This window comes from Carassius auratus, chromosome 7 (assembly GCF_003368295.1).
Source record: "Carassius auratus strain Wakin chromosome 7, ASM336829v1, whole genome shotgun sequence".
In the NCBI taxonomy this organism is placed as follows: domain Eukaryota; kingdom Metazoa; phylum Chordata; class Actinopteri; order Cypriniformes; family Cyprinidae; genus Carassius; species Carassius auratus.
The window spans coordinates 23,379,989-23,406,794 of record NC_039249.1 but is presented as its reverse complement, the minus strand read 5'-3'; the positions used below and the strand labels follow the sequence as shown (position 1 = coordinate 23,406,794).

The following is a 26,806-nucleotide window of genomic DNA, read 5'->3' as shown; positions in this document are numbered from 1 at the left end:
TATATTTACTTCTCTAAAATATCTTGGTTTTAGATGAGAGTGCAGAAAAAGCTGGACACAAATTGACAGACAAGAGTCCTCTCTTACAATAATTTACATATACAAATCAACACACTTATTGTATTATTTCAAACTTATTCAGCTTTAATAAGCTGAAATGCACCATTGTGTGAAGTTTGCCTCAGATCTTCAGGATTATAGCCCAAAACTGTAGGATAACAAACAACATGAGTTTCATTTTTACATGAATCAGCTTAATAATGCATAGGAGCATCACTGATGCCTGCCTTCCCAGCGTGCCTCCTGCCTGCGTGTAGTATTTGTTGTAGTCGAGTCGTAACAGCAGCTGTGAAGAGTGGAACAAGCTGTTCCAGTGTAACAGCAGCACACTGGAAAGAATCTTGAAGAGCAGGAAGGATTGACGACTAAAACCCTGAGAAGTAATACACACACACACAAAATAAATCATACTTTGGTAAATCGTGAAATAAAAAGCTGACCTTTTAGTTTGACAACTTATAACCTATTTTCTGGACTATAAGTCGCACTTTTTTTCATAGTTTGGCTGGTCCTGCGACTTATAGTCAGGTGCGACTTATCAAAATTAATTTGACATGAACCAAGAGAAAACATTACCGTCTACAGCCGCGAGAGGGCGCTCTATGCTGCTCAGTGCTCCTGTAGTCTACACTGAAGACATAGAGCGCCCTCTCGTGGCTGTAGACGGTAATGTTTTCTCTTGGTTCTAAATAAATGCGACTCATATTCCAGTGCGACTTATGTTTTTTTCCCTCATCATGATGTATTTTTGGACTGATGTGACTTATACTCAGGTGCGACTTATAGTCTGAAAAATATGGCAATTATGTATTGTGAAAAACAATAGAATCAGTAAAATCAAGACTTTTGTATTTATTGAAGCCCATTTCCTGTCAAAATACTTTGTAAAACATACAAAAACTGTATTTTGACTTAATGTCATAATTTTGACTTAGTAGCTCATATTCAACTGCCAGGATTAACAGACGTATCTCAATTTCAATATGTCATAATTTAGACTTTTTAACTTGGTATCTCCTAATTTCAAAAGTCATAAAAGACTGCATATACTGGTTAATTTAGGCTTTTTATAGCATAATTATGACCCTCAATTGACTTCACTTAGTAGTTCAGTTTTTACTTTCATAACGACCTTGTAATTCAAAATTTTGACTTTGTCATAATCATAACTTTTTATGTATAATTATTGATTTACAAAACATGATTTTTTTCCCCCTCACGAGGCTGAAATTGGCTTCTATAAATATAATGTTGAATAATTCTGAAATCAGTTCACATAAACAAAGCCACCTTCACAAGAATATCCAGCTGCGCTGCTCCTCTTTCATCCAGAGGCCCGAGATTCTGACTGACCAGGGAACAAAAGTTGTGACAGAGGTCCAGAATCTCATTCAAACAGTGAAACACCTGAGAAAGAAGCTAAAATCAACCACAAGCAGAGCATATTGATATAAAGAGGGGTTTGTTATGGACACTCACAGGCTTGAGCAGAATGAAAGACCAGGGCCAGTCGAATGCTCTCAAAGTCTCGTGTGGCGTTGATCTTTCCCTTGGTAGTCTATGGTGAGATGCAGGAGGGGCAAAAGATTGTCATCGTCTAGCAACACTTCATGAGCTGCTTGCTGAAATGCCACATTGACATCTGAAACAAATAAAGCAAATTCTGAGAAATTATGTAGAGGAAAGAAGAGGGTGACCTCATGATTTATAAGAAAAGTATCTTAATAGCATGTTCAGTAACGGCAGATGGTGGGGTTTTCAGCCTATGTTGAGCAAGGTCAATGAAGACCTGGCACAGTTCACCTCGCCCCAACAAGTAGAAGTCCTTTATGATCTAAAACAACAACAAAACAATTATTGTGAAAGCAAAAGCACGGCATCAACAAACTGCTCTTTATTTACCTTCAGCTGTCCCAAAAGATCAGATTCTTCAACCATCAGGGACCATAAGTGCTGCAGGGGGAACAAAGACACATAACTGCATCTGGAAGTCGTGCTGTTAGTTTGGGTGAATCTCATGAAAACATGCACATAATTTAGCTTGAAAAAAGTATATAAGGATTTCTTTGGAAATGTATCTTTTTCTGAGACTATTCGTTTCCATGGACTTTCCAAAAGTGAAATGAGAATTCGAATTATTCCTGACATTTCCCGATTTTCTGTGATGGCGGAAGCCCCACCTCGGATCTTATCATCTTTTAGATTCTCATTACCAATATAATACAACACAATATTTCAAACGCAAATCGCTTTTCAATAAGGTAACATTCGTTTAAATGTAACATTTATTATTATTATGTTAATTTAATCAATTATTAAGTATGGAAAAATATTATGGAAGTCAATGGCTACCATGAGCTCTCTAGTTATTAATTCTTCAAAATATCTTCTTTTGTGTTCAACAGACGAAAGAAATTCACAGGTTTGGAAGTGGAGGGTTAGGTTTTTGGGTGAACGATTCCTTTAATAGATTATTAAAATCAAACGTTTTATCTATTAATATTGTTCAATTAATATGAGCTAACAAACTAATGTTAATATCAATAAATACTGTAAATAAATAAATATTAACGTTAACTAATGGGACCTTTTATTCACATTACAGTAATATGAATAGGGAACACAATGAAGGATCTTATGCATGAAAATAATGTTACAATGTCAAAAATCCTAATTGATAAAAAATAAACTTACGACCCAGAGATGTTCGAGATTTTTAGTGGGATTCACCTTTGAATACAAACCTCAGCAACCGTGCTCCGAACGCCATCCACGAGATTCTCGAAGTCCACCAGACTAAAGAGCTCTGCTGTTTGAGTCTGTGGAGCTCCGCTGCAAACATGTCCTCCTGGTGCAACCACATGAGGGCAGCGTTACAAACCAAACCATCACAACACACCTCAACAACGCTCTCCCACTCACCAGCTCGGGACGGGCTCTGGTTGTGATTCTCAAACATTTGCACCGACTCCCCAACAAAGAGGATTTTTTCAGCTACTCGAACAGGTATGTATGAGGGGAGCATCTCCGCACACAAGGAGAACTGCTGCAGGGATGGAGCGAGCATGTTCTCTTCCTCAATCAGTCTCTACAGAGGAAGACAATATAAACCACGAAAACGAATCAATCATGATAAATCACAGCCATGAATGTACAAGCAGACAGAGTTTGGCTGTTTGGCTGGCAACCACACCATTTCTCCACCGATGAGCATTCAAAGACAGTTGTAGTTTTATTTATTTACTCTTTTATGCATGTATTTCTTTTGCATTCAGAAATAGGTTCATGATGTTAAATATACTTGTTTTGTTATTGTATGTTTTTACTGTTATTATTTGTAACATTATTAAAGAAAACTTAATATAAATAAAAAGTAAAATAAATCAAATTACATTGCTGAGATAAAAAATTGCTCATTATAATAGACGTTTTTCTAGGGACCAGTTTATTTTGGAGGCATTCTGAAAGTGTAATTGGTTTTATTTCATATATTTTTAGGCCTTGAAAACTTCAGGATTTGTTAACGAACTTTAAACAAGTCAGCAGTGTTTTGCATCCAGAAAACGTTTGTTGATGAATTTATGAAGTTAGATTATGGTTGTTCAATCTACAGGTGATTTTGTTGATATGTTTTTTAATGAAATACAAGAATATAATAAATTCATTTTATTAAAAAAAAGTGTTGCCAAGATAAAATCTGTCTTTGTGTTGTTTCAGTGTGAAAATATTCACAGGGAAAGTGAAAACTTTAAAGGGGGGGGGGGGGTGAAATGCTCGTTTTCACTCAATATCCTGTTAATCTTGAGTACCTATAGAGTAGTACTGCATCCTTCATAACTCCAAAAAGTCTTTATTTTATTATATTTATAAGAGAAAGATAGTCTGTACCGATTTTTCCCGGAAAAACACGAGCGCCTAGAGGCATGACGTGTGGGCGGAGCTAAAGAATCACGAGCGCTAGTAGGCTTTTGAGTTGAGAGCATGTGGAAGCTGTGACACAGATCCAGAGGCTGAAATTTAACAAGAGCAGCATCAGCGAAGGGGGTATGCTATGTGGTATGTACTGAAACTGTATATATTTGCTTAGCGGTTTTGGAAAATGACTAAGTTCCACTTTATGTCGTCTTTTTTTTTTTTTTTTTTTTTTTTTTTTTTTAAGGTGTACATGTGGAAAGTGCAGTTTGATGACAACATCGCATGTTGTTTACTTGATGTGCTCACACGTTGACAGCTAAGTTAACAACACAGAGATATTAGAAGCAGTTTTACTCACAGCATGTGGTTCCAACACACGATCGTGACCCTTTTCCGTTGGGACTGTATTATCCTTAAGAAATAAACGATGTGCAATCCGAAATGCAGGGAACAAACAAAAACACTTGCACAACTCCGTTGATGCTCTGTAAAAATAAACTCCATCCACTCGTCCCTTAATGCTGTTTCTCTTTTGGTAATCTGTGGAGGGTTGTCTTGCCCTGGCAACCAAAAACACACTCCTTTTGTGACTTTTCGCGACGCTCTCGCTCTGAACAGGCTGTGCTCAGCCTCTCAGTGCTCTGCTATTCACCTTATTCCGCCCCGCCCACTTTTAATACTTCGCATTTCCGCATTTTGTCATCCGACTTCCGCTAAACCGATAACGGCACATCCGGTTACTAGTTTAGTAGTTGTAAGATTGTTTATAGCTAGCTATAACTGTGGCGAAATGACAAAGAACGTTATGTTATAAATTGGGAGCACGATGAAAACGTCTTACGACGATCAAATGGTCTCAAATTGTCCCATCCATCGACGCTGTTAACGTGGTTAATGTTAGACGATATGAAGAAGTGACCAGAGTTAACCACTTTAACTGCCCTGTCAGAAGGAGTTGATGGTGCAGCAAGGAAAAATGATTTTAAAAAAAAATGTACCGAGGCTTACCAGTATTTACATAGTGAGACAGTGGGTAAACCTGTATGTACTGTTACACAGCGAAGGTTTTTTCGTCTTTTTAAAATTGAACGTGCAACCAGCCAGCCAGTGAGTGTGATGTTAATATACACGAAGTTATAAATGTTTAAAAGTATAATAACGTGTTTGATGACCATCATCAGACTAAGTATTTTGTCTAATAACTTAATTGTACAGTGGAGTAAGGTAAGTGAACGTTTATCAGTTACACATTAGAAAAGGAGGAGGCTGGAACTTGGAAGTGAAAAACGCTGTATATCCAGGTATGCATAATTATTAGGCAGATTTAATTTACAGATTAAACGAGCCAAAAAAAGATGATATATCACTTCTAAAAGATTAAATGCAAAATTAATAGTTAAGATTGGTTTGGAATTGGTAAATTTTACCAAAAAATATGATCAGAAAATCAGCTTGCCTCTTAATTCTGCACAGTGTATATGCAAAAGGTAAGGTAAAGGTAAGATTTGGTAGGTGTACATTAAGTCTAATCAGTGAATAATGTAGGTAAGTGTCAAGTATAATAATAATGAATGATTCTGAAATAAGACCACTGTAAAATCTTTGAAATGTATTTTAGGTTTGCCATGTTCTGTACAGGGCTGAGTTTCTGTAAGCTGCTCATCTGGGATCCATCACAGCAAGTTACATGTGCCACACAATCAGCAATTCTCTGCCAAGACTGTAGCTAGACTACAAACCTTTTATTTTAAGTGTGTGCTTCCTCGTGTCAGATGAGTTTCAGGCAGGCGACCTGCTGCTTTCAACAAGATAGTTGCAGCTTTGTAAATAAACAGGAATGAGAATAATTAGGTTAAGGATAGGATATTAGGTAATTGGGATGGGATGTAGAGGGTGTGGGTGAAGACTATGGAAGCATATGGGTAGCATTATTCAATTTGGGATGTAATATGCAAAATGACAATGTAATATGTAAAATGACAATGCATTTCTGTATTTACATTTACATTTTCCAATACATTTATGCAACGTTTGGTGCAAAATGAAAACGAAAATAAAATTACATAATGTTCATTTGCCATTTCCTACACCAGTTTTAATATGTAAAATGAATATTAATTTTAACGCTTTATAAGTTGCAAAATTAAAATGAAAATGTATTACAGAAATGATTATATATCTCTAACATGTTCAAGCAAAAACTGTGGCAAAATGATCATTTAAATGCTATTTTTCTTAAATGCATTAACACTCACAGTCAAGACCCTTACGATTGCATTTTCATTCAATGACCCGCAATGAATGTAGCAAAATTCAATGTGCACATTGAAAATGCATTCCGAGCCGATCACATCTCCGCCCCCTCCCGCCCTGTCAATCACTGCTTGAACAAGGCGGGACTTACAGAAGGTCAGAGACTCAAATCTCAAGAAGAGGATTCAAGTGAGAGAACATGGACAAGACAGTTGTTCCGTGTATGTTTTGATGATTTCGGTTTATGGCTTCAATATTTCCTTCGCACTTGTGGGCGGAGCTGAAACGCTGCTTTCATCTGATTGGTCGAATCGCTCCGCTTTCAGCTTGGTCTTTTTATTCTTTCAGGCAGAATAAGAATCAGTGCGAGTGAAGCACTGTAATGTCTGAAACTACACTCACTGTTAATTAGCATAATGTTTGAATCAGATGTAGCTGGGCACATAATTCGTGCTGCTGAGACCTGCAAATTATTTCTAGGTTGTAGTTTTGTATGAATATTGTCCCACTGATAAATACAGTGCAAATAGTTCTCTCTCTTTGGATAAAAGTGAAGTGGAAATAAAAATCAATAATAGACTGAACAGTTCCATGTCTGTAACATTTACCACTCTCATCTTTTAAGTCATAAGGCACTAGGTATGTGTGTGTGTGTGTGTGTGACATTAATAAATAATTGTAAAAATTAATATAGTTAAATTTCTAAATAAAAATAGTAAAATTAGCTCAATGCTGCTCAGTGCTCCTGTAGCCTACCCCAGAGCGCCCTCTCGCGGCTGTAGATGGTAATGTTTCTCTTGGTCCTGAATAAATGCAATTTATAGTCCAGTGCGACTTATATATGTTTTTTTCCTCGTCATGGCGTATTTTTGGACTGATGTAACTTATACCGAAAAATACAGTTAACATTATTATTATTATTTATTATGAGAGTAATTGACACAGACTAGAACTTAAATGTTTCACCCAATTCACCCAATTCATGTTGCTTGTATAACTGGCCAGACTTACCTTCCCAAAAAATCCTATTTAATTTTGTTTCATATATTTAACTATATTTATTTCCACTTCACTGTTATCCAAGGAGACAGAACTATTTGCACTGTATTTATCAGTGGGAAAATATTCACACAATAATTTAACGGGGTCTCTTTCAGGTCTCAGCAGCACAAATTATATGCCCAGCTACATCTGATTAAAATATTATGCTAATTAACAGTGAGCGGTGGTTTCAGACATTACAGTGCTTCACTCGCACTGATTCTTATTCTTGTCTGAAAGAATAAAAAGACCAAGCTGAAAGCGGAGCGATTCGACCAATCAGATGAAAGCAGCGTTTCTGCTCCACCCACAAGTGCGAATGAAATATTGAAGCCATAAACCGAAATCATCAAAACATACACGGAACAACTGTCTTGTCCATGTTCTCTCACTTGAATCCTCTTCTTGAGACTTGAGTCTCTGACCTTCTGTAAGTCCCGCCTTGTTCAAGCAGTGATTGACAGGGCGGGAGGGGGCGGAGATGTGATCGGCTCGGAATGCATTTTCAATGTGCACATTGAATTTTGCTACATTCATTGCGGGTCATTGAATGAAAATGCAATCGTAAGGGTCTTGACTGTGAGTGTTAATGCATTTAAGAAAAATAGCATTTAAATGATCATTTTGCCACAGTTTTTGCTTGAACGTGTTAGACATATCTAATCATTTCTGTAATACATTTTCATTTTAATTTTGCAACTTATAAAGCGTTAAAATTAATATTCATTTTACATATTAAAACTGGTGTATGAAATGGCAAATTAAACTTATGTAATTTAATTTTCATTTTCATTTTGCACCAAACGTTGCACAAATGTATTGGAAAATGTAAATGTAAATACAGAAATGCATTGTCATTTTACATATTGCATTGTCATTTTGCATATTACATCCCAAATTGAATAATGCTACCCATATGCTTCCATAGAAGACTAACTATATGAAATAAGTTGTTTTAAATCAGTTGTGTTAAACAAGAGACAGACTGTGATTTGTTTTTTAGAACATGGATAATTTAATATAAGTTGTATAAAATCATTTGTGATGTGTTGATCAGTGTTTGTTGTTTCCAGGAAGCAAGAGACACCTCCTACTGACCATCCTATAAAATTTCAACATTTTATATATACCATAAGTAATAAACCAAGATGGAATTAACTTGCAAACTTGACATGACTTATTCCTTCAAATCAGAGATTAAAGATGAAAAAAAAGATCAAATTAAGATAAATAAAAACTATTTACAGCAGGTAATGTCAGGTGACACTGTAAAGGTTCATAAAAATATCTATTACAGCAGGTAACTTCTGGTGACTTTGTAAAGGTTCATAAAAAATAACTATCACAGCAGGTAACTTCTGGTGACTTTAAGCAAGATCAGGGGCATGTGGATCTGATCACCCTCACAGCTGTCCACTGCATCACTGGCGGTCATCGATACATCTGTGGAAATAATTCAACATTTTTACATTAGTACTTACAATATATCATGAGAATTAATATATTATGTGACCCGAACTTAGAACTGTGTGTGTGTGTGTGTGTGTGAGAGAGAGAGAGAGAGAGAGAGAGAGGCATTAGAGACAAAACAGTATACACACTGTTAACTGTAGTGTTCAAACGTAGGTCAGTATCTGAATGAGAAATGTAGCTAGCTGGCCTGCTATCACCTGCAATCTCTGTAGCAGGAATAATGTGAGCTATTGTAATGTACTATAATATCTTGTACTACCGTAAATATTAAATAAATAGGTGGACAATTGTAAACATGGAAAATTCGTGGTCTTTGTTAACTGCCTGTTACTGATCATAAATGTATTCATAGAACGGACTTCATAAATCTAACGTTAGGCGAGCAAACACATAGCTAGTTAAGGTTAGCTTACCCGAATCTGACAACCTTTTCATCCCCGGCGTGACCTCTTTAACGGGACATCGTAGTCGAGCCATTTCTCGGGGTAAGGGTGTTCGTCAGTCGCCTTCCCGTCCATGAAATGGTACAAACACACATAAGAGCGCTTGGGTGGGCGCTTCAAATTTAGCGCCGTCATCCATTTCCTCAGGTGTTTCTCTTCTTTAGGTGGTGGGTGTAAATTGTAAAGTGCACCACAACACTCCGACCGCGTCACAATGTGTTCGCTACATCGTTGGTGCAATTGTTTTTTTTAATACAATTGTTATGCAGCCCCTAACTGAGCATATATCATACTTCTCTTCGTTCTGCGATCTGTTATCTAGCCAGCCACTAGCTTAGGTACGTTACATCCGGTCCCTCAGCCGGAAGTAAGATGACAAAACGAGCGCAATGGCGGCACCGTTGTTGCCATGGAAAATAAGGTGAATAGAGCTCGGGCGTAGACGTCATGGAATGGTGCATTGTGGGTAACGGCGGCCATTTTAGAGGTATCGCAAAGCAGGTTTGTAATAAGATAATAGCCAGTATCCAGAAAAAGTTATAGAACGTGACAAAAAAAGTTGCCTATACCTATTCACCTTATTTTCCATGGCAACAACGGTGCCGCCATTGCGCTCGTTTTGTCATCTTACTTCCGGCTGAGGGACCGGATGTAACGTACCTAAGCTAGTGGCTGGCTAGATAACAGATCGCAGAACGAAGAGAAGTATGATATATGCTCAGTTAGGGGCTGCATAACAATTGTATTAAAAAAAACAATTGCACCAACGATGTAGCGAACACATTGTGACGCGGTCGGAGTGTTGTGGTGCACTTTACAATTTACACCCACCACCTAAAGAAGAGAAACACCTGAGGAAATGGATGACGGCGCTAAATTTGAAGCGCCCACCCAAGCGCTCTTATGTGTGTTTGTACCATTTCATGGACGGGAAGGCGACTGACGAACACCCTTACCCCGAGAAATGGCTCGACTACGATGTCCCGTTAAAGAGGTCACGCCGGGGATGAAAAGGTTGTCAGATTCGGGTAAGCTAACCTTAACTAGCTATGTGTTTGCTCGCCTAACGTTAGATTTATGAAGTCCGTTCTATGAATACATTTATGATCAGTAACAGGCAGTTAACAAAGACCACGAATTTTCCATGTTTACAATTGTCCACCTATTTATTTAATATTTACGGTAGTACAAGATATTATAGTACATTACAATAGCTCACATTATTCCTGCTACAGAGATTGCAGGTGATAGCAGGCCAGCTAGCTACATTTCTCATTCAGATACTGACCTACGTTTGAACACTACAGTTAACAGTGTGTATACTGTTTTGTCTCTAATGCCTCTCTCTCTCTCTCTCTCTCTCTCTCACACACACACACACACACACAGTTCTAAGTTCGGGTCACATAATATATTAATTCTCATGATATATTGTAAGTACTAATGTAAAAATGTTGAATTATTTCCACAGATGTATCGATGACCGCCAGTGATGCAGTGGACAGCTGTGAGGGTGATCAGATCCACATGCCCCTGATCTTGCTTAAAGTCACCAGAAGTTACCTGCTGTGATAGTTATTTTTTATGAACCTTTACAAAGTCACCAGAAGTTACCTGCTGTAATAGATATTTTTATGAACCTTTACAGTGTCACCTGACATTACCTGCTGTAAATAGTTTTTATTTATCTTAATTTGATCTTTTTTTTCATCTTTAATCTCTGATTTGAAGGAATAAGTCATGTCAAGTTTGCAAGTTAATTCCATCTTGGTTTATTACTTATGGTATATATAAAATGTTGAAATTTTATAGGATGGTCAGTAGGAGGTGTCTCTTGCTTCCTGGAAACAACAAACACTGATCAACACATCACAAATGATTTTATACAACTTATATTAAATTATCCATGTTCTAAAAAACAAATCACAGTCTGTCTCTTGTTTAACACAACTGATTTAAAACAACTTATTTCATATAGTTAGTCTTCTATGGAAGCATATGGGTAGCATTATTCAATTTGGGATGTAATATGCAAAATGACAATGCAATATGTAAAATGACAATGCATTTCTGTATTTACATTTACATTTTCCAATACATTTGTGCAACGTTTGGTGCAAAATGAAAATGAAAATTAAATTACATAAGTTTAATTTGCCATTTCATACACCAGTTTTAATATGTAAAATGAATATTAATTTTAACGCTTTATAAGTTGCAAAATTAAAATGAAAATGTATTACAGAAATGATTAGATATGTCTAACACGTTCAAGCAAAAACTGTGGCAAAATGATCATTTAAATGCTATTTTTCTTAAATGCATTAACACTCACAGTCAAGACCCTTACGATTGCATTTTCATTCAATGACCCGCAATGAATGTAGCAAAATTCAATGTGCACATTGAAAATGCATTCCGAGCCGATCACATCTCCGCCCCCTCCCGCCCTGTCAATCACTGCTTGAACAAGGCGGGACTTACAGAAGGTCAGAGACTCAAGTCTCAAGAAGAGGATTCAAGTGAGAGAACATGGACAAGACAGTTGTTCCGTGTATGTTTTGATGATTTCGGTTTATGGCTTCAATATTTCATTCGCACTTGTGGGTGGAGCAGAAACGCTGCTTTCATCTGATTGGTCGAATCGCTCCGCTTTCAGCTTGGTCTTTTTATTCTTTCAGACAAGAATAAGAATCAGTGCGAGTGAAGCACTGTAATGTCTGAAACCACCGCTCACTGTTAATTAGCATAATATTTTAATCAGATGTAGCTGGGCATATAATTTGTGCTGCTGAGACCTGAAAGAGACCCCGTTAAATTATTGTGTGAATATTTTCCCACTGATAAATACAGTGCAAATAGTTCTGTCTCCTTGGATAACAGTGAAGTGGAAATAAATATAGTTAAATATATGAAACAAAATTAAATAGGATTTTTTGGGAAGGTAAGTCTGGCCAGTTATACAAGCAACATGAATTGGGTGAATTGGGTGAAACATTTAAGTTCTAGTCTGTGTCAATTACTCTCATAATAAATAATAATAATAATGTTAACTGTATTTTTCGGTATAAGTTACATCAGTCCAAAAATACGCCATGACGAGGAAAAAAACATATATAAGTCGCACTGGACTATAAATTGCATTTATTCAGGACCAAGAGAAACATTACCATCTACAGCCGCGAGAGGGCGCTCTGGGGTAGGCTACAGGAGCACTGAGCAGCATTGAGCTAATTTTACTATTTTTATTTAGAAATTTAACTATATTAATTTTTACAATTATTTATTAATGTCACACACACACACACACACATACCTAGTGCCTTATGACTTAAAAGATGAGAGTGGTAAATGTTACAGACATGGAACTGTTCAGTCTATTATTGATTTTTATTTCCACTTCACTTTTATCCAAAGAGAGAGAACTATTTGCACTGTATTTATCAGTGGGACAATATTCATACAAAACTACAACCTAGAAATAATTTGCAGGTCTCAGCAGCACGAATTATGTGCCCAGCTACATCTGATTCAAACATTATGCTAATTAACAGTGAGTGTAGTTTCAGACATTACAGTGCTTCACTCGCACTGATTCTTATTCTGCCTGAAAGAATAAAAAGACCAAGCTGAAAGCGGAGCGATTCGACCAATCAGATGAAAGCAGCGTTTCAGCTCCGCCCACAAGTGCGAAGGAAATATTGAAGCCATAAACCGAAATCATCAAAACATACACGGAACAACTGTCTTGTCCATGTTCTCTCACTTGAATCCTCTTCTTGAGATTTGAGTCTCTGACCTTCTGTAAGTCCCGCCTTGTTCAAGCAGTGATTGACAGGGCGGGAGGGGGCGGAGATGTGATCGGCTCGGAATGCATTTTCAATGTGCACATTGAATTTTGCTACATTCATTGCGGGTCATTGAATGAAAATGCAATCGTAAGGGTCTTGACTGTGAGTGTTAATGCATTTAAGAAAAATAGCATTTAAATGATCATTTTGCCACAGTTTTTGCTTGAACATGTTAGAGATATATAATCATTTCTGTAATACATTTTCATTTTAATTTTGCAACTTATAAAGCGTTAAAATTAATATTCATTTTACATATTAAAACTGGTGTAGGAAATGGCAAATGAACATTATGTAATTTTATTTTCGTTTTCATTTTGCACCAAACGTTGCATAAATGTATTGGAAAATGTAAATGTAAATACAGAAATGCATTGTCATTTTACATATTACATTGTCATTTTGCATATTACATCCCAAATTGAATAATGCTACCCATATGCTTCCATAGTCTTCACCCACACCCTCTACATCCCATCCCAATTACCTAATATCCTATCCTTAACCTAATTATTCTCATTCCTGTTTATTTACAAAGCTGCAACTATCTTGTTGAAAGCAGCAGGTCGCCTGCCTGAAACTCATCTGACACGAGGAAGCACACACTTAAAATAAAAGGTTTGTAGTCTAGCTACAGTCTTGGCAGAGAATTGCTGATTGTGTGGCACATGTAACTTGCTGTGATGGATCCCAGATGAGCAGCTTACAGAAACTCAGCCCTGTACAGAACATGGCAAACCTAAAATACATTTCAAAGATTTTACAGTGGTCTTATTTCAGAATCATTCATTATTATTATACTTGACACTTACCTACATTATTCACTGATTAGACTTAATGTACACCTACCAAATCTTACCTTTACCTTACCTTTTGCATATACACTGTGCAGAATTAAGAGGCAAGCTGATTTTCTGATCATATTTTTTGGTAAAATTTACCAATTCCAAACCAATCTTAACTATTAATTTTGCATTTAATCTTTTAGAAGTGATATATCATCTTTTTTTGGCTCGTTTAATCTGTAAATTAAATCTGCCTAATAATTATGCATACCTGGATATACAGCGTTTTTCACTTCCAAGTTCCAGCCTCCTCCTTTTCTAATGTGTAACTGATAAACGTTCACTTACCTTACTCCACTGTACAATTAAGTTATTAGACAAAATACTTAGTCTGATGATGGTCATCAAACACGTTATTATACTTTTAAACATTTATAACTTCGTGTATATTAACATCACACTCACTGGCTGGCTGGTTGCACGTTCAATTTTAAAAAGACGAAAAAACCTTCGCTGTGTAACAGTACATACAGGTTTACCCACTGTCTCACTATGTAAATACTGGTAAGCCTCGGTACATTTTTTTTTAAAATCATTTTTCCTTGCTGCACCATCAACTCCTTCTGACAGGGCAGTTAAAGTGGTTAACTCTGGTCACTTCTTCATATCGTCTAACATTAACCACGTTAACAGCGTCGATGGATGGGACAATTTGAGACCATTTGATCGTCGTAAGACGTTTTCATCGTGCTCCCAATTTATAACATAACGTTCTTTGTCATTTCGCCACAGTTATAGCTAGCTATAAACAATCTTACAACTACTAAACTAGTAACCGGATGTGCCGTTATCGGTTTAGCGGAAGTCGGATGACAAAATGCGGAAATGCGAAGTATTAAAAGTGGGCGGGGCGGAATAAGGTGAATACGGACAAACTTAATAATGAAGCCAAACAACGCTACTTAAAAAAAAAAAAAGAGGTTGTAGGCGGAATCGATCCCTATGAACACATGAAAGTTTACCAAGCCTCAGTTTCCCTGATAATTTATCCTACCGGGTCTGTGGAGTGAGCGCTTACACCTCCGATCAATTTAAAAATGTCACTTTCACTTTTCAAAAAGTCACTGGAGGCTCACCTGCAGATCATAAATGGATCTGCAAATTAAACGTGGAGAAAACAATCTTTTTCACTAAGGAAATGTTAACATTAACCAAGCATCAGTGGTGACACACACACACACACACACACACTTATCAGATTCTGCGAGCTATGAAGCTTGTCTATGCGGGTTTGTTACACTTCAGGAGTAATTACTCACCTATCATACTTGCAAAAATCCACTGTTTTCCTCCGGTAGTTCTGTAATCCGGTATAATATTGACGAACATTCACCTCAGACACAACCCACCATTCACCAAAACAAGACGCTTAACTTCCTATTTTGAAGTTCGTTCCAGTTTTTTATTTTTTTTAAACAAGTTGTTCAAATTTGTTAAATACAGTCAGCACAAAAATATCAAAAAGCAAATTAAGTTCAGGATTGGGTCAAAAGAAAATGTTTAAACAAAAAATACAGACACTAAACTGACTCCCTTACTGGCCAAAAACTAGAGAAAACGTAATGTGTTTGTGTGTGTGTATGTGAGAGAGAGAGAGAGACCATACACAACATGTCTCACCATAACTATGTATTATAATATTATCGAAGGTGATGGTTTCCCTCCGTACAGTGGTGACCCAAGCCATCTGACGCCTCTTGGTGATTTCAGACACCTTGTGTTTTTTTTCCAAGTAGGAAAATGTTGAAAACTAATATGATTCACGAGGCGTTTGCCCTGTCGATCATGAAACCGATTACAGCAGGTCACAATACAGCAATACTGAACCATTTTCCAAAAAATAATCAAAATTAATGACCAAATGACCAACGTTACCTAATGCCTACTATACAGTACATCTACTTCTGTACCGCGATTCCCACAATGCATTGCGACGTGACGCAACGATCCCGACCTCTATACGGGGGAGCGCGCTCTTCCGGCAGACAAGCCCTCAGGACCCATATAAGGAAATTCCGCTCCATCTAACGTCACACAGAGCCATACTCGAAAAAAACTTTCCGAAACTTGTGACAAACCGGAAGAGGTTTTTTTGGAACAGAAATACTCCTTCAAACGTACAACTTAATTTTTGAAACTTTGTCCATGTTTAGCATGGGAATCCAACTCTTTAACAGTGTAAAAAACTCAGTATGCATGAAATAGCATTTCACCCCCCCTTTAAACAACTGGGCTGGTTTAATTTTTTTTTTTACACCTTTATTGTTGAGCCTTGGACCTCTTTGTTTACATATACATATAATAATTTATGCATTAAGAGACTAAAGCCCTGTTCACACCAAGGACTAGGGCTGCAACTAACGATTATTTTGATAATCGATTAATCTGTCGATTATTTTTACGATTAATCGATTAATCGGTTTATGTACTTATATTTTAGTTTTTTCCATTTTTTCCCCAAGTAAATTATTAATAAAGGGTCTTTATCATTCAGCATAGATTTTTAAGAGATTTTAACCATTTTGCATTGTCATATCCTCATCAAAAATATACCTGGAGTTGTTTTATTATGTTAGTAATCCTTTGTCGAACTCTTCTGCAATCAAAACACTGACCCATACTCTAGCAAAATTCACAAGGAGATTTCAAATATTGTTTTCACCATGGCAGTCCTTAGAGCTCCTAAAGTAGTTTAACATCCCAAACAAAGCTTAAGGAATCTTTGAGAACATATTTTCACGAAGTATAAGGATAAAACAGAATAAAATTGCAGTGCATTGTATTTTATTATTTACTGGGAAAAAGCTTTATAGCTTATGCTGTGAAATTGTAAACAATCCTTCGAAAAAAAGTGACAATGGCATGAAACCTGAATGGAATTCACAATTTAAAGTAAAATCCATCAGAAGGTTGTCAGAAAAAAAAAAAATTGGGACACACACAAAAAACCTGCTGTGTGAAAAAGAGCAGTGAATACTTAGAAAAGAAGTGCATTTTAAATATACTCAAACATTTACCTCTTTCATTCAGTCATAATAAGGCTGCAAGTCTGAATTATGAACTTGGTAAACGAAAAACTGATCACATAACATGTTTGTAAAGCTTTAAATGTTAACTGTTAAAAGGCAATGTTATCAGCTTTTACGACTAAACATTTGCAAACAACCTTGTACTGGAGAATCTGCACAAATAAAATTCTTAGGGGCCGTTCACATATCGTGCCTAAAAACGCGTGGAAAACGCTAGTCGCGCCGCTTTCTCCTTCTTTCCAAAGCGCTCGGGCAGAAGCGCATCTGAGGTGTCTGCCTTTGCTAAGCAACCATGACGTGCTCTCTCCATGACGTGCCCTCTCCATGAAGACCCGGAAATTTCAGCAAAGGATAAATGGATGCGGTGTGGACGCGCCTGGAAAAACGGGCGCATCGCACCGCTTCCATTATGAGAGTACATACTGCGCGCCTACATAGGATATAACGAACTTGAGCACGCAAAAGACACGATATGTGAACGGCCCCTTAAACAGTTCAGTAGTGCAGAGTTTACAGGTTACTCTTCATTTTAAAGGCTCAAAGTAAAGTACTCCCACTTCCCGCTGAATGCTGCAGAGACGCTGTTCGGGAAGCACGTGACATAAAACGAGGCCAGCTATTGGCTATTCGCTACTTCACCTGCTGTACTGGCTGAGTAAAACCTCCGGTGGCTCATTACTGCCACACTTTGGTCACCGCAGATTTGAAATATGCACGAAATGAGCCGCTTATGGCAAATAAAATTTATTTAGCGACGAATCGATTACTAAATTAGTTGACAACTATTTTAATAATCGATTTTAATCAATTAAATCGATTCGTTGTTTCAGCTCTACCAAGGACGATAACTCTAAAGGTAACTATATTAGCGTCCACACCAGCGGACGATATCGTCTGTTTATTCTAAACACACGCGTTGTCGTTTGTTAAAGGAGAATGTTTGGGTGTCAGCTGGAAAAAATCAATCTGAAAGTGATTCCAACAACATCGTTTCTCTGTGCCTTTATTGTTACAGCTGTGGTGTGGATAGCTGTGCTATTCTTTAATATTGAGAACGACTTTTACAACTATAAAGATCTGTATCGTTATCACTCTTAGTGTGAATGGGCCTTAAGATATCACATGACCCGGCCTGCCCTGGAACACAAAACCTCAGATATTTAGTCACTCACCAAATCCTGTATCTCACGGAGCTGTTTTCCACTCAGCCCTCCGATGCCCAGGTCTTCCTCCTCCTCCTCCTCCTCCTGTGCAGCTGTGGCTCCACCCGCGCTGGGGCCCTGCTTGACAAAGAACTCCTCGCTCTGATCCAGCAGCAGCCCGTGCAGCATCCACGCAGCCAGCTGCTTATACATCACGCCATGGCACACTGCAAGAATCCTGTGAAACAGACACTACCATTAGAGAAGTAAAAATAGAACTGTGTGTCTTACGTCGGAACGCCACGTGCATTAGGGGTTTTCAGTTGTGTTTTTGAGAGCTCACTTCTCTAAGGCCATCCTGACAGGAGGCAGGCCTCCACAGCTGTGTGTGCTTGTACACAGTCTCTAGGATCTGGCAGCCGTGAATCTGGTGAAACAAGAAAGTTTCAGAAAGGTTATTATTTCCAACCATGCACTCTTCTGATCATTTACCACAGACAGTGTCGCCAGTCAAGTTACCAGCCTTCTGAGACTTGATGGTCTCAACGACAACCATCACAGAGGGGAAGAGAAGCTGAAACTAAACGACACTGCAAGTTACACTGGGGTTCATATGAATTATCTGAGACTTACACTGCCTTTTAAAAGTTTTGGGATTTTTAATGTTAAAATCAGTTACTTACACTATTGATATTCGAAGTAACAGTTTTTAATATACTTTAAAATATCATTTATTCCTGTGATCAAAGCTGAATTTTAAGCATCATTACTAAAGTCTTCAGTGTCACGTGATCCTTCGGAAATCATTCTAAATTGCTGATTTATAATCAATGTTGGAAACAGTTGTGCTGCTTAATATGTTTTGGGACCTGTGATGCTTTTTTCCCCAGGAATCTTTTAAAAAAGTTTTTTTTTTTTTTTTTTTACTGTTTATTCAAAAGACAATGTGTTAAAATACACACTACTATTTACATTTACATTACATTTACATTTATTCATTTAGCAGACGATTTATCCAAAGCGACTTACAGATGAAGACAGTGGAAGCAATCAAAAACAACAAAAAGAGCAATGATATATAAGTGCTATAACAAAAGGTGCTATATTTAAAGGTTTGGGTTCTTTTTCAAAAGAAATTAATATTTTTATTCAGTAAGGATGTGTTAAATGGATTAAAAGCCAAAGTAAAGACTTACATAGAACATACTTCTATTTTAATAAATGCCGTTCTTGTAAACTTTTTATTCATCAAAGAATTGAAGAGAAAATGTATCACAGGTTCAAAAACAATATTAAGCAGATAATAAACACTGATAATAAATCAGCACTGATTTATAATTCAGAATGACACTAAAGACTGGAGTAAAAGCTGATGAAAATGCACTGCGTCACAGAAAAACTATATTTTAAATTATATTAATATAAGAAACCAATATTAGAAACTGCAATGTCACAATATTACTGTTTTTTCCTGTATTTTTGATCAAATAAATACAGCCTTATGAGCATAAGAGACTCCATTAAAAATCATAGAAATCCCAAACTTGATCCCAAACTTTTGAACGGCAGTGTAATTTCATATAATCAAAATGAATAGTTAAAAAATATTATACAACTATATACATACTACTGTTCAAAAGTTTGAGGCTGGTAAGATTTTTTTTAATGCTTTTAAAAGAAGTCTTGTGTTTACCAAGGTTGCACTTTATTTGATCAAACATACAGTATTAAGTTCAAAAAACATTTTTAAAAAGTTTTTTTATTTTCTTGTGATGCAAAGCTTAATTTTCAGCAGTCATCAGTCTAGTCTTCAGTGAAGTCACAAAAATCATTCTTAATTAGAAATTATTCTAATATGCTGATTTGGTACTCAAGAAACATTTCTTATTATTATCAATGTTGACAACCGTTGTGTTATGGTATTTTTATTTTATTTTATAAATCTTATGTTACTTTAACATAAGATAATTTAACATTTTGTCTTTACTGTGACTTTTGATCAATTGAATGCATTCTTGCTGAATAAAAGCATTAATTTCTTAAAAAGAAATGACTGATCCCAAACCTTTGAACAGTAGTGTGAATAGATCAATTAGATAATTCAGTGGAAGGGATGTATAGGTGAAACTTCTTAACTGTTGGAGTTACCTGCTTCAGCATGTAGTTTACATGAGAAATGGAGAGGTGTGGATCACCAAGAAACTGTAGGGAAAAGTTTTTAAATATTGAAAATGTTTAATATAATCTTAAAATGCGGCCATAAAAGCACCATAAGGGCTTCAAATGTAAAACCTCTTTTTCAAGGTCGAGTAAAGCCTGTCGATAGGGCTGCAGCATGGAGTTGAGGCCGGTGCAGAACGCTGGCAGGTAAATGCCATGAAGCTCAGTCTGACTCGGCTGGCTGCAGTAATGCTCCTGTGAGACATGAAGAAGAACTCACTCACACTTCAGCCTTGATCTGATCATGTGCTTCACACACAATGCATGTAGACTTCTCTCAGATTACCTGCTGGTGGACATGACCCGTGTGCTGCTCTATGAACTCTGTGAAGCGCACATAGTCAGTGCCCATTTTACAGAGCCGGTTGAGGACACTGGTCTCACTGGGGTGGAGGAACGGAAGTTCCTGGGACACCTGTGATCAGCAAAAATTGATTCCCATTATACTGACATGGAAATTGTATTTTTTTTAAGTAATTCAGAATACCATGATATTACCATGTTTTTGGGCATGCGTCATGGTAATACCTTTTATGTATTGTTGTTAAATCACGGTAACGTTATTCTCTGAATGTAAATTTCACGTTCACAATTTTTTTTTTTATAAATAGTGTATGTATAAATGTATTGATAAAATAAAAAGACTGCATGTCAGCTAAACATTACTGTGGTACTTCTGTACAGCTATTTTATTGCAGTTTATCTAGTCTATAATACAAGTAACGTTATAGACACAAATGTTATTAGAGGCATCATCACTGACGGAGTAACGTTAAATTACATTCAATACGTTACCTGCAATCCATTGCGCTTATTCCAGGTAAATATTGTCCCAGGATATCCACTTAGAGCCAATGTAACCCCTCTCACCCGGGTCCTCTCTTACGCTCCTCGCACTCGCTCCGAGCGGGGCTCGAACCCGGGTCTTCCGGCATGGGAGGCGGACGCACTAACAAGGAGGCTAAATGGCTACAGCCACTAGCATCTGTCGCTAGTGCGTCTCTTGAGATCGGGGAGTGAGGTTTACCTGCACAGCACTACTCGCTGGCCTCCGTTACACTCACCCCCCTAAACCTCACTCCCATCCGGGTCACGGCACCAATGTAACCCCTCTCACCCGGGTCCTCTCTTACGCTCCTCGCACTCGCTCCGAGCGGGGCTCGAACCCGGGTCTTCCGGCATGGGAGGCGGACGCACTAACAAGGAGGCTAAATGGCTACAGCCACTAGCATCTGTCGCTAGTGCGTCTCTTGAGATCGGGGAGTGAGGTTTACCTGCACAGCACTACTCGCTGGCCTCCGTTACACCAACAGCAGTTCCTGGATCATTTTGTCAGTGTCTCTTAGTCAGATAGTGTATACAAATGAAACACACGATGATAAAAAATACAGATACAGATAATCCCGGTCGCATGTTGATGACGCAGATCCCGAGGCTAGCGCGACACGGGAAGCGCTAAACCAGCTCCACTACACTCACATTAAATATTATATTCTTACCACAAACAGCTGATGAGGACTCACCTGCAGATAACACATTTAGAGGTAAACTGCTTATTTTTCTCTTAACGATCTGTTGTGGAGTTGTTTTGTTTCATTTATTTTATATATTTTGATCGACTGTTTGGACTCGTTGAAGTTAAGCGTAGAGTCATGTAAATCCCTGAAGGGTAAACTAAGTGCTAATTTAATGTATTACTAAAATTATTCGGTTATTATCACGTGATAACCTATAATAATGATAATAATAATAAAAATAATAATGTGTTCGAATTCGAATGAAAACAAGCCAAAAACTACAATTAACTCAGCACTGAGAGCTCTAATGTCAAATTAAAATAGGTTACATAACGTACTTCTGTTTATGTGTAAAGTGTTCAGTCTGCAGAATTAATATCTTTCCTACTGGTGTTGAACTGTTTGTTTGTCTGTCACTGTAAACATGTCTAGAGCTCACAGGCCCTGAACCTTAACTTGCTGTTTTCTGGACTTCTCAATCTGACTCTTGATTGTTTTGCATGTTTCCAGTGATGGCGGAGGAGAGAGGAGGAGACATCGTCTCTGAGTTCCTTGGTCAGAATCCTCAACTGGAGAACTGGCTGGACTCTTTAAGAGGACCCTGTGAGACAAACAAACAGTGGCACGCCAGAAGAGAGTTTGTCCTGCGCAATATGGAGCTCTTTCCTACCATCAAACCTGGGAGCTCCAGTTCTAGTTTGGACAGACTTTTGTCTCTGTCCATGGTTTGGGCCAACCATGTGTTTTTGGGCTGTCGGTAATTGTCTTTTTTGGATATTTTTTTTTCATAAGCACAAAAAGCATTTCTAATTTCAGTTGTTAGTGGGTCAATTAATCTATTTATTTTGAAAGTTTTGGGTTGGTATTTTTTCTTTTTGTGTTAGTTTGTTTTAAGAAATCAAGACTTTTATTCAGCGAAACATTAAATATTTTATAATGTTACAAAATATTTCTGTTTCAATGTAATACTCTTTGAATACCTACTTCAAGGTATCTTGAAAAACGTTTGATAGTAGTGATGGCTGTAATGGCTCCTGAAAAATCAGCTTTGCCATCACAGGATTAAATTATATTTTAAAATATAGTACAATATAAAGTTATTTTAAATGTGTTAAAATATTTCTCAATATTACAGTAATCAAATTAATGTATCCTTGTTGGGAATAAGAGACTTCTTTTAAAAAGTAATACAAAACATTTTCTGACCGCACACTTTTGAAAGGTAGTGCACAATGCATACATAAAATGACTTGAATACGCTTTTATTTTAATGTCTAGTATTAAAGTTAATATTGAAGTATCACTGATTCTTGAGAGGTGGGACAAAACAGGGTGCCATATTCAAAATAAAACCTTGTACAAATGAAACCATATTTATATATCTTATATAAGCTACTGAGCTATGCTTTGATTCAACTTTACTAACTTTTCTCTTTTTTAATCAAAATGTGCTTGTCACCTTGCCGTCACTTTTTTTTGCAATACAACAATTAACATGTTTTTAACATTTTAAAATATATTCTCATGTTAGCAGACAGTTACATATTTTCATATGTGACCAGCAATTCCTCAACAAATATAAAATCTAAGGAAATGTTATCGAAATATTCAACTGATGGGGGTTTACACATCTGACGGTGGTGACAAACACCTGAATTTGTAGTCATTTTAACTATCAAATACATTGAATCAATCGATTACTGTATTAAAACAAATACAACAAACAGTGAGTATGTTATTGTTTTTAAAGGTTTTATTCCAGATTCACATTTAAGTATTTTGATATATCATTGGGACACAAATGATTAATTTTCTCTCATCTCAGAAAAGTATCTGCTGTTCATCTGCGTTTAACAAGGTAACTTCAAACAAATAAAACTGTTGTTACCTCTGTCCATTTAAATTCACCAGGATCTTAATATTCACATTAAAACATCTTAACAAATGATCCAAAAATGATCTGAATACAAACAAACTGTATTATGTTAATGTATAGACATGTTTCATCCAGTTTATTTTCCCTCATTTCTTTCACAAAACAAACAGAGTTCATGTAGTAGCTGATTTATTTTCTCTGTTGATGCTAGTTGCTAATAGAACCTGCTTCAGGAGAATAAAATGATCTAAACATTTCAAAGAATTTCCTCAGAAATTGGAAGATGTGGTTGACATATGATTATGACAGGAAATAATAACATTAGAATAAAAAAATTATTGTAAAATTATAAAACTTACCAGAGCCTGTCTGACACTGATGTACTATGCAGAGGTAGAATGTGGCATGGGGGTCCTTTAGAGTAACAGCTGCCCCTGATATTCCCTGATTTGATTACATTTTAATGACTGTCTGACGATGTTGACAAAAACACAACTTTGAAGTCTTTCGAAGTGTCCTTGAAAAACAAACTTACTTTGAGATATTATTAAGTGTTGCTTTTGATAAGACAAGCTCGTTTTCATCATTAAAATGTTTTATCCATTCTATAGCATATGACTGACTGAACCCTACACTGTATTTAGATGTAGTGAGAAGACAATAAGTGTCATAGATTTCATATAAGAGTAATACTATTAAATTGAAGGGGATAATTGTGTGAAATACATTCTATTATTTATCCCTCATAACATTTACAATGGGAAATATATTCATTTTTAAACCTAATAGCAATTACAATTGCAGAACATGTTTTGGCCCATGTCTCAAGAATCGGTGGTATTTCAAATCAATGTGTACATTTTTTTTGGAGTCACATGAAGTAGAAAATGTTAACAGTCATCACAGAGATCAAACGGATGGAGTTCTTGAAAAGTGAACAGTTTGACACAATCTTTTATTATTTTTGGAGAGAAAAAAAAGACAGTTAAGCAGTTTGTTTTATTTGTTATTGGTATGTTAACATTTGAAAATGTTTCTGAAAATAATAATCACACCTAACAACAGATACTTTTCTAATAACTTTTTCTAATAACTAAAAACCTTTTAGATTACATTAAAAATAAATTAAAAAATGAATAAAATCTTAAAAAATCTATATTTTCTACTGCAGGTATCCACAGCCTGTAATGGACAAGGTAAATGAGATGGCAGAAGGAATCACTGTGACTGAGGCTCCTGTGCGAAGAACTAGAGATGGAATCATGGGGAAAACAAAAAGACCTGCTGTTTCAGGTATATGGGCTACCTATCGAATTAATATACACTACTGTTTAAACATTTGGAGTTGGTAAGCTTTTCAATGCTTTTAAAATAAATATCTTAATAAAAAAAACTGTAATATTATTACAACTTTTCTATTTGAATATATTTTCAAATGTAATTTGACCCCAGGCAGATTTTACTGTAGTAATACAGAATGATTTGATCACTTGAACTCTATTTTGTAGCAGTGGAAGCTGATTGCCAGAGTAAGAAGGCTAAACCCGGTGATACGGATGTTAAAGCTCATGTGAAGAGTGTTGGGTGTCCAGCTGCCAGTGCTCTGAAATCTGGCCCTCTGCCAGGGGCTCCTGCACAACACCAGCCCTTTTTTAATCGACTCTATAAGGCCGTTGCTTGGAAGCTCGTTTCTGCTGGTGGCTTTGGCCCCAACCAGGAACACTTTGAAATCTTGCGCAGCTGTGTGGAGTCATGCAAGGCCAGTCTTACCTGTGTGTTTGTTCCACTCAAAGACATTCCTGACCTGCCTACGGGACGTACCCAGAAAGAAGGCCAGGTGTGTGAACTGCGCTGCTGCACCGTCTACATGGGTACGGGCTACGGGCGAGACGAGGCTGCCGCCAGGGCAATGGCCTCCAAAGAAGCACTCAAAGTGTTTCAAGGGCAAAAAGTGACTGTGAAAGTTTGCCGCCGCAGATTCAGAGGACGAGACGTTGACGATTTGGTTCTGCTGGACGAACAGTCCAGGAGCCAGGTTTTCCCTCCAGCTCTCAGCCACCCCTTTCAGGAAGACCAGTAGAGCTCTGTCACGATGATGTAAAGCTGTAGACTCAGTTCTGGCAACCATGGAGATGTTTTTCACCGCAGTTCCAAAGAGTTGCATTTGTTCAGATTTCAGTTATTCTCATTCAGAAAGGCACTATGGGGAAAGACTGGTAGGTTTATAGCTGTTTGTGACTAATTGACTAATAGTGACAATAGTTTTGTGCCTTGTAAAATGCTTATGCTGTTGCTTCAGAGTGTTGTTTGCGGTTTAGAACGGTTTGTTAAACTTCCATTAACTGTGGTTATAGTTCAGTCCGATCCTAAAAAACGTTTGTGGTTTCAAACGCTGCTATTTTAATTGATGAAATGTCAATAGCTTTTGTTTTGTGCATTTCTAAAGCATTACATTGAGAAAATACAGTCTGTAGTTGAGAGTGGTTGGATTTTTCCATGTTCAATATTTAAAAAGATAATGTTCACAAAATACATTTTGGATTAATACATGAATGATAACAAAATTATAAAGTTAAGACTTAGTTTTGATAGTTAAAAGAAAATATTACAGTAATAATAATAGAGTAAATTAACGGGATCTCATATTTTAATTTCCTTACACTGTTATACTTTTCCCTTGCTTCACATGTATTGGACAGTTTTTATTTATGAATACATGTCATAACCAGTTTCTTGCTCATACACTGTAATGAGGTTTGATCATTTCGTGGACCTTTGGGCGGAGTCTTTGAATGTCAACTAAAGCTGCCGTCCAGCAGAAGATTATCAGTGAAGTGTAAGTGTTTGGTTAAATGTATCTCTGTTTGTGTTTCAGAAACTGCTAGCTTTACTTGAGGTATAACTGGGTTTATTTTCTGATTTAAAAAAATAAAAAATCTTGAATCTCTACAAATCTCAAACGTGATGGGAGGGTTCATAATCGGACACTATATGGCACAATTGCTTTAGAGTTCATAACTGTCTGTAATCAAAAGATTGGAGATTTACAGTTTACCTCAGGTGATTTTTCAGCAATTTAATAATTAAAAACTCTTCCAAGCCTTTTGGTTTGATTCACATGAAACTTGGCACACATCATTC

The 26,806-nt window shown here is 36.8% G+C and overlaps 1 protein-coding gene and 1 pseudogene across 1 annotated transcript; one reads left to right on the top strand and one right to left on the bottom strand.

Annotated features, from left to right (window-relative positions):
* Positions 1-65: 65 nt before the first annotated feature.
* Positions 66-21,676, bottom strand: LOC113106274 (gamma-tubulin complex component 4-like; annotated as a pseudogene).
* Positions 21,673-26,806, top strand: LOC113106273 (protein CDKN2AIP homolog A-like). Its single transcript, XM_026268007.1, has 4 exons — positions 21,673-21,816; positions 22,300-22,546; positions 24,837-24,958; positions 25,174-26,806. The coding sequence occupies exons 2-4, from the start codon at positions 22,302-22,304 to the stop codon at positions 25,743-25,745; spliced, it is 939 nt and encodes a 312-aa protein (XP_026123792.1). The 5' UTR covers positions 21,673-21,816; positions 22,300-22,301; the 3' UTR covers positions 25,746-26,806.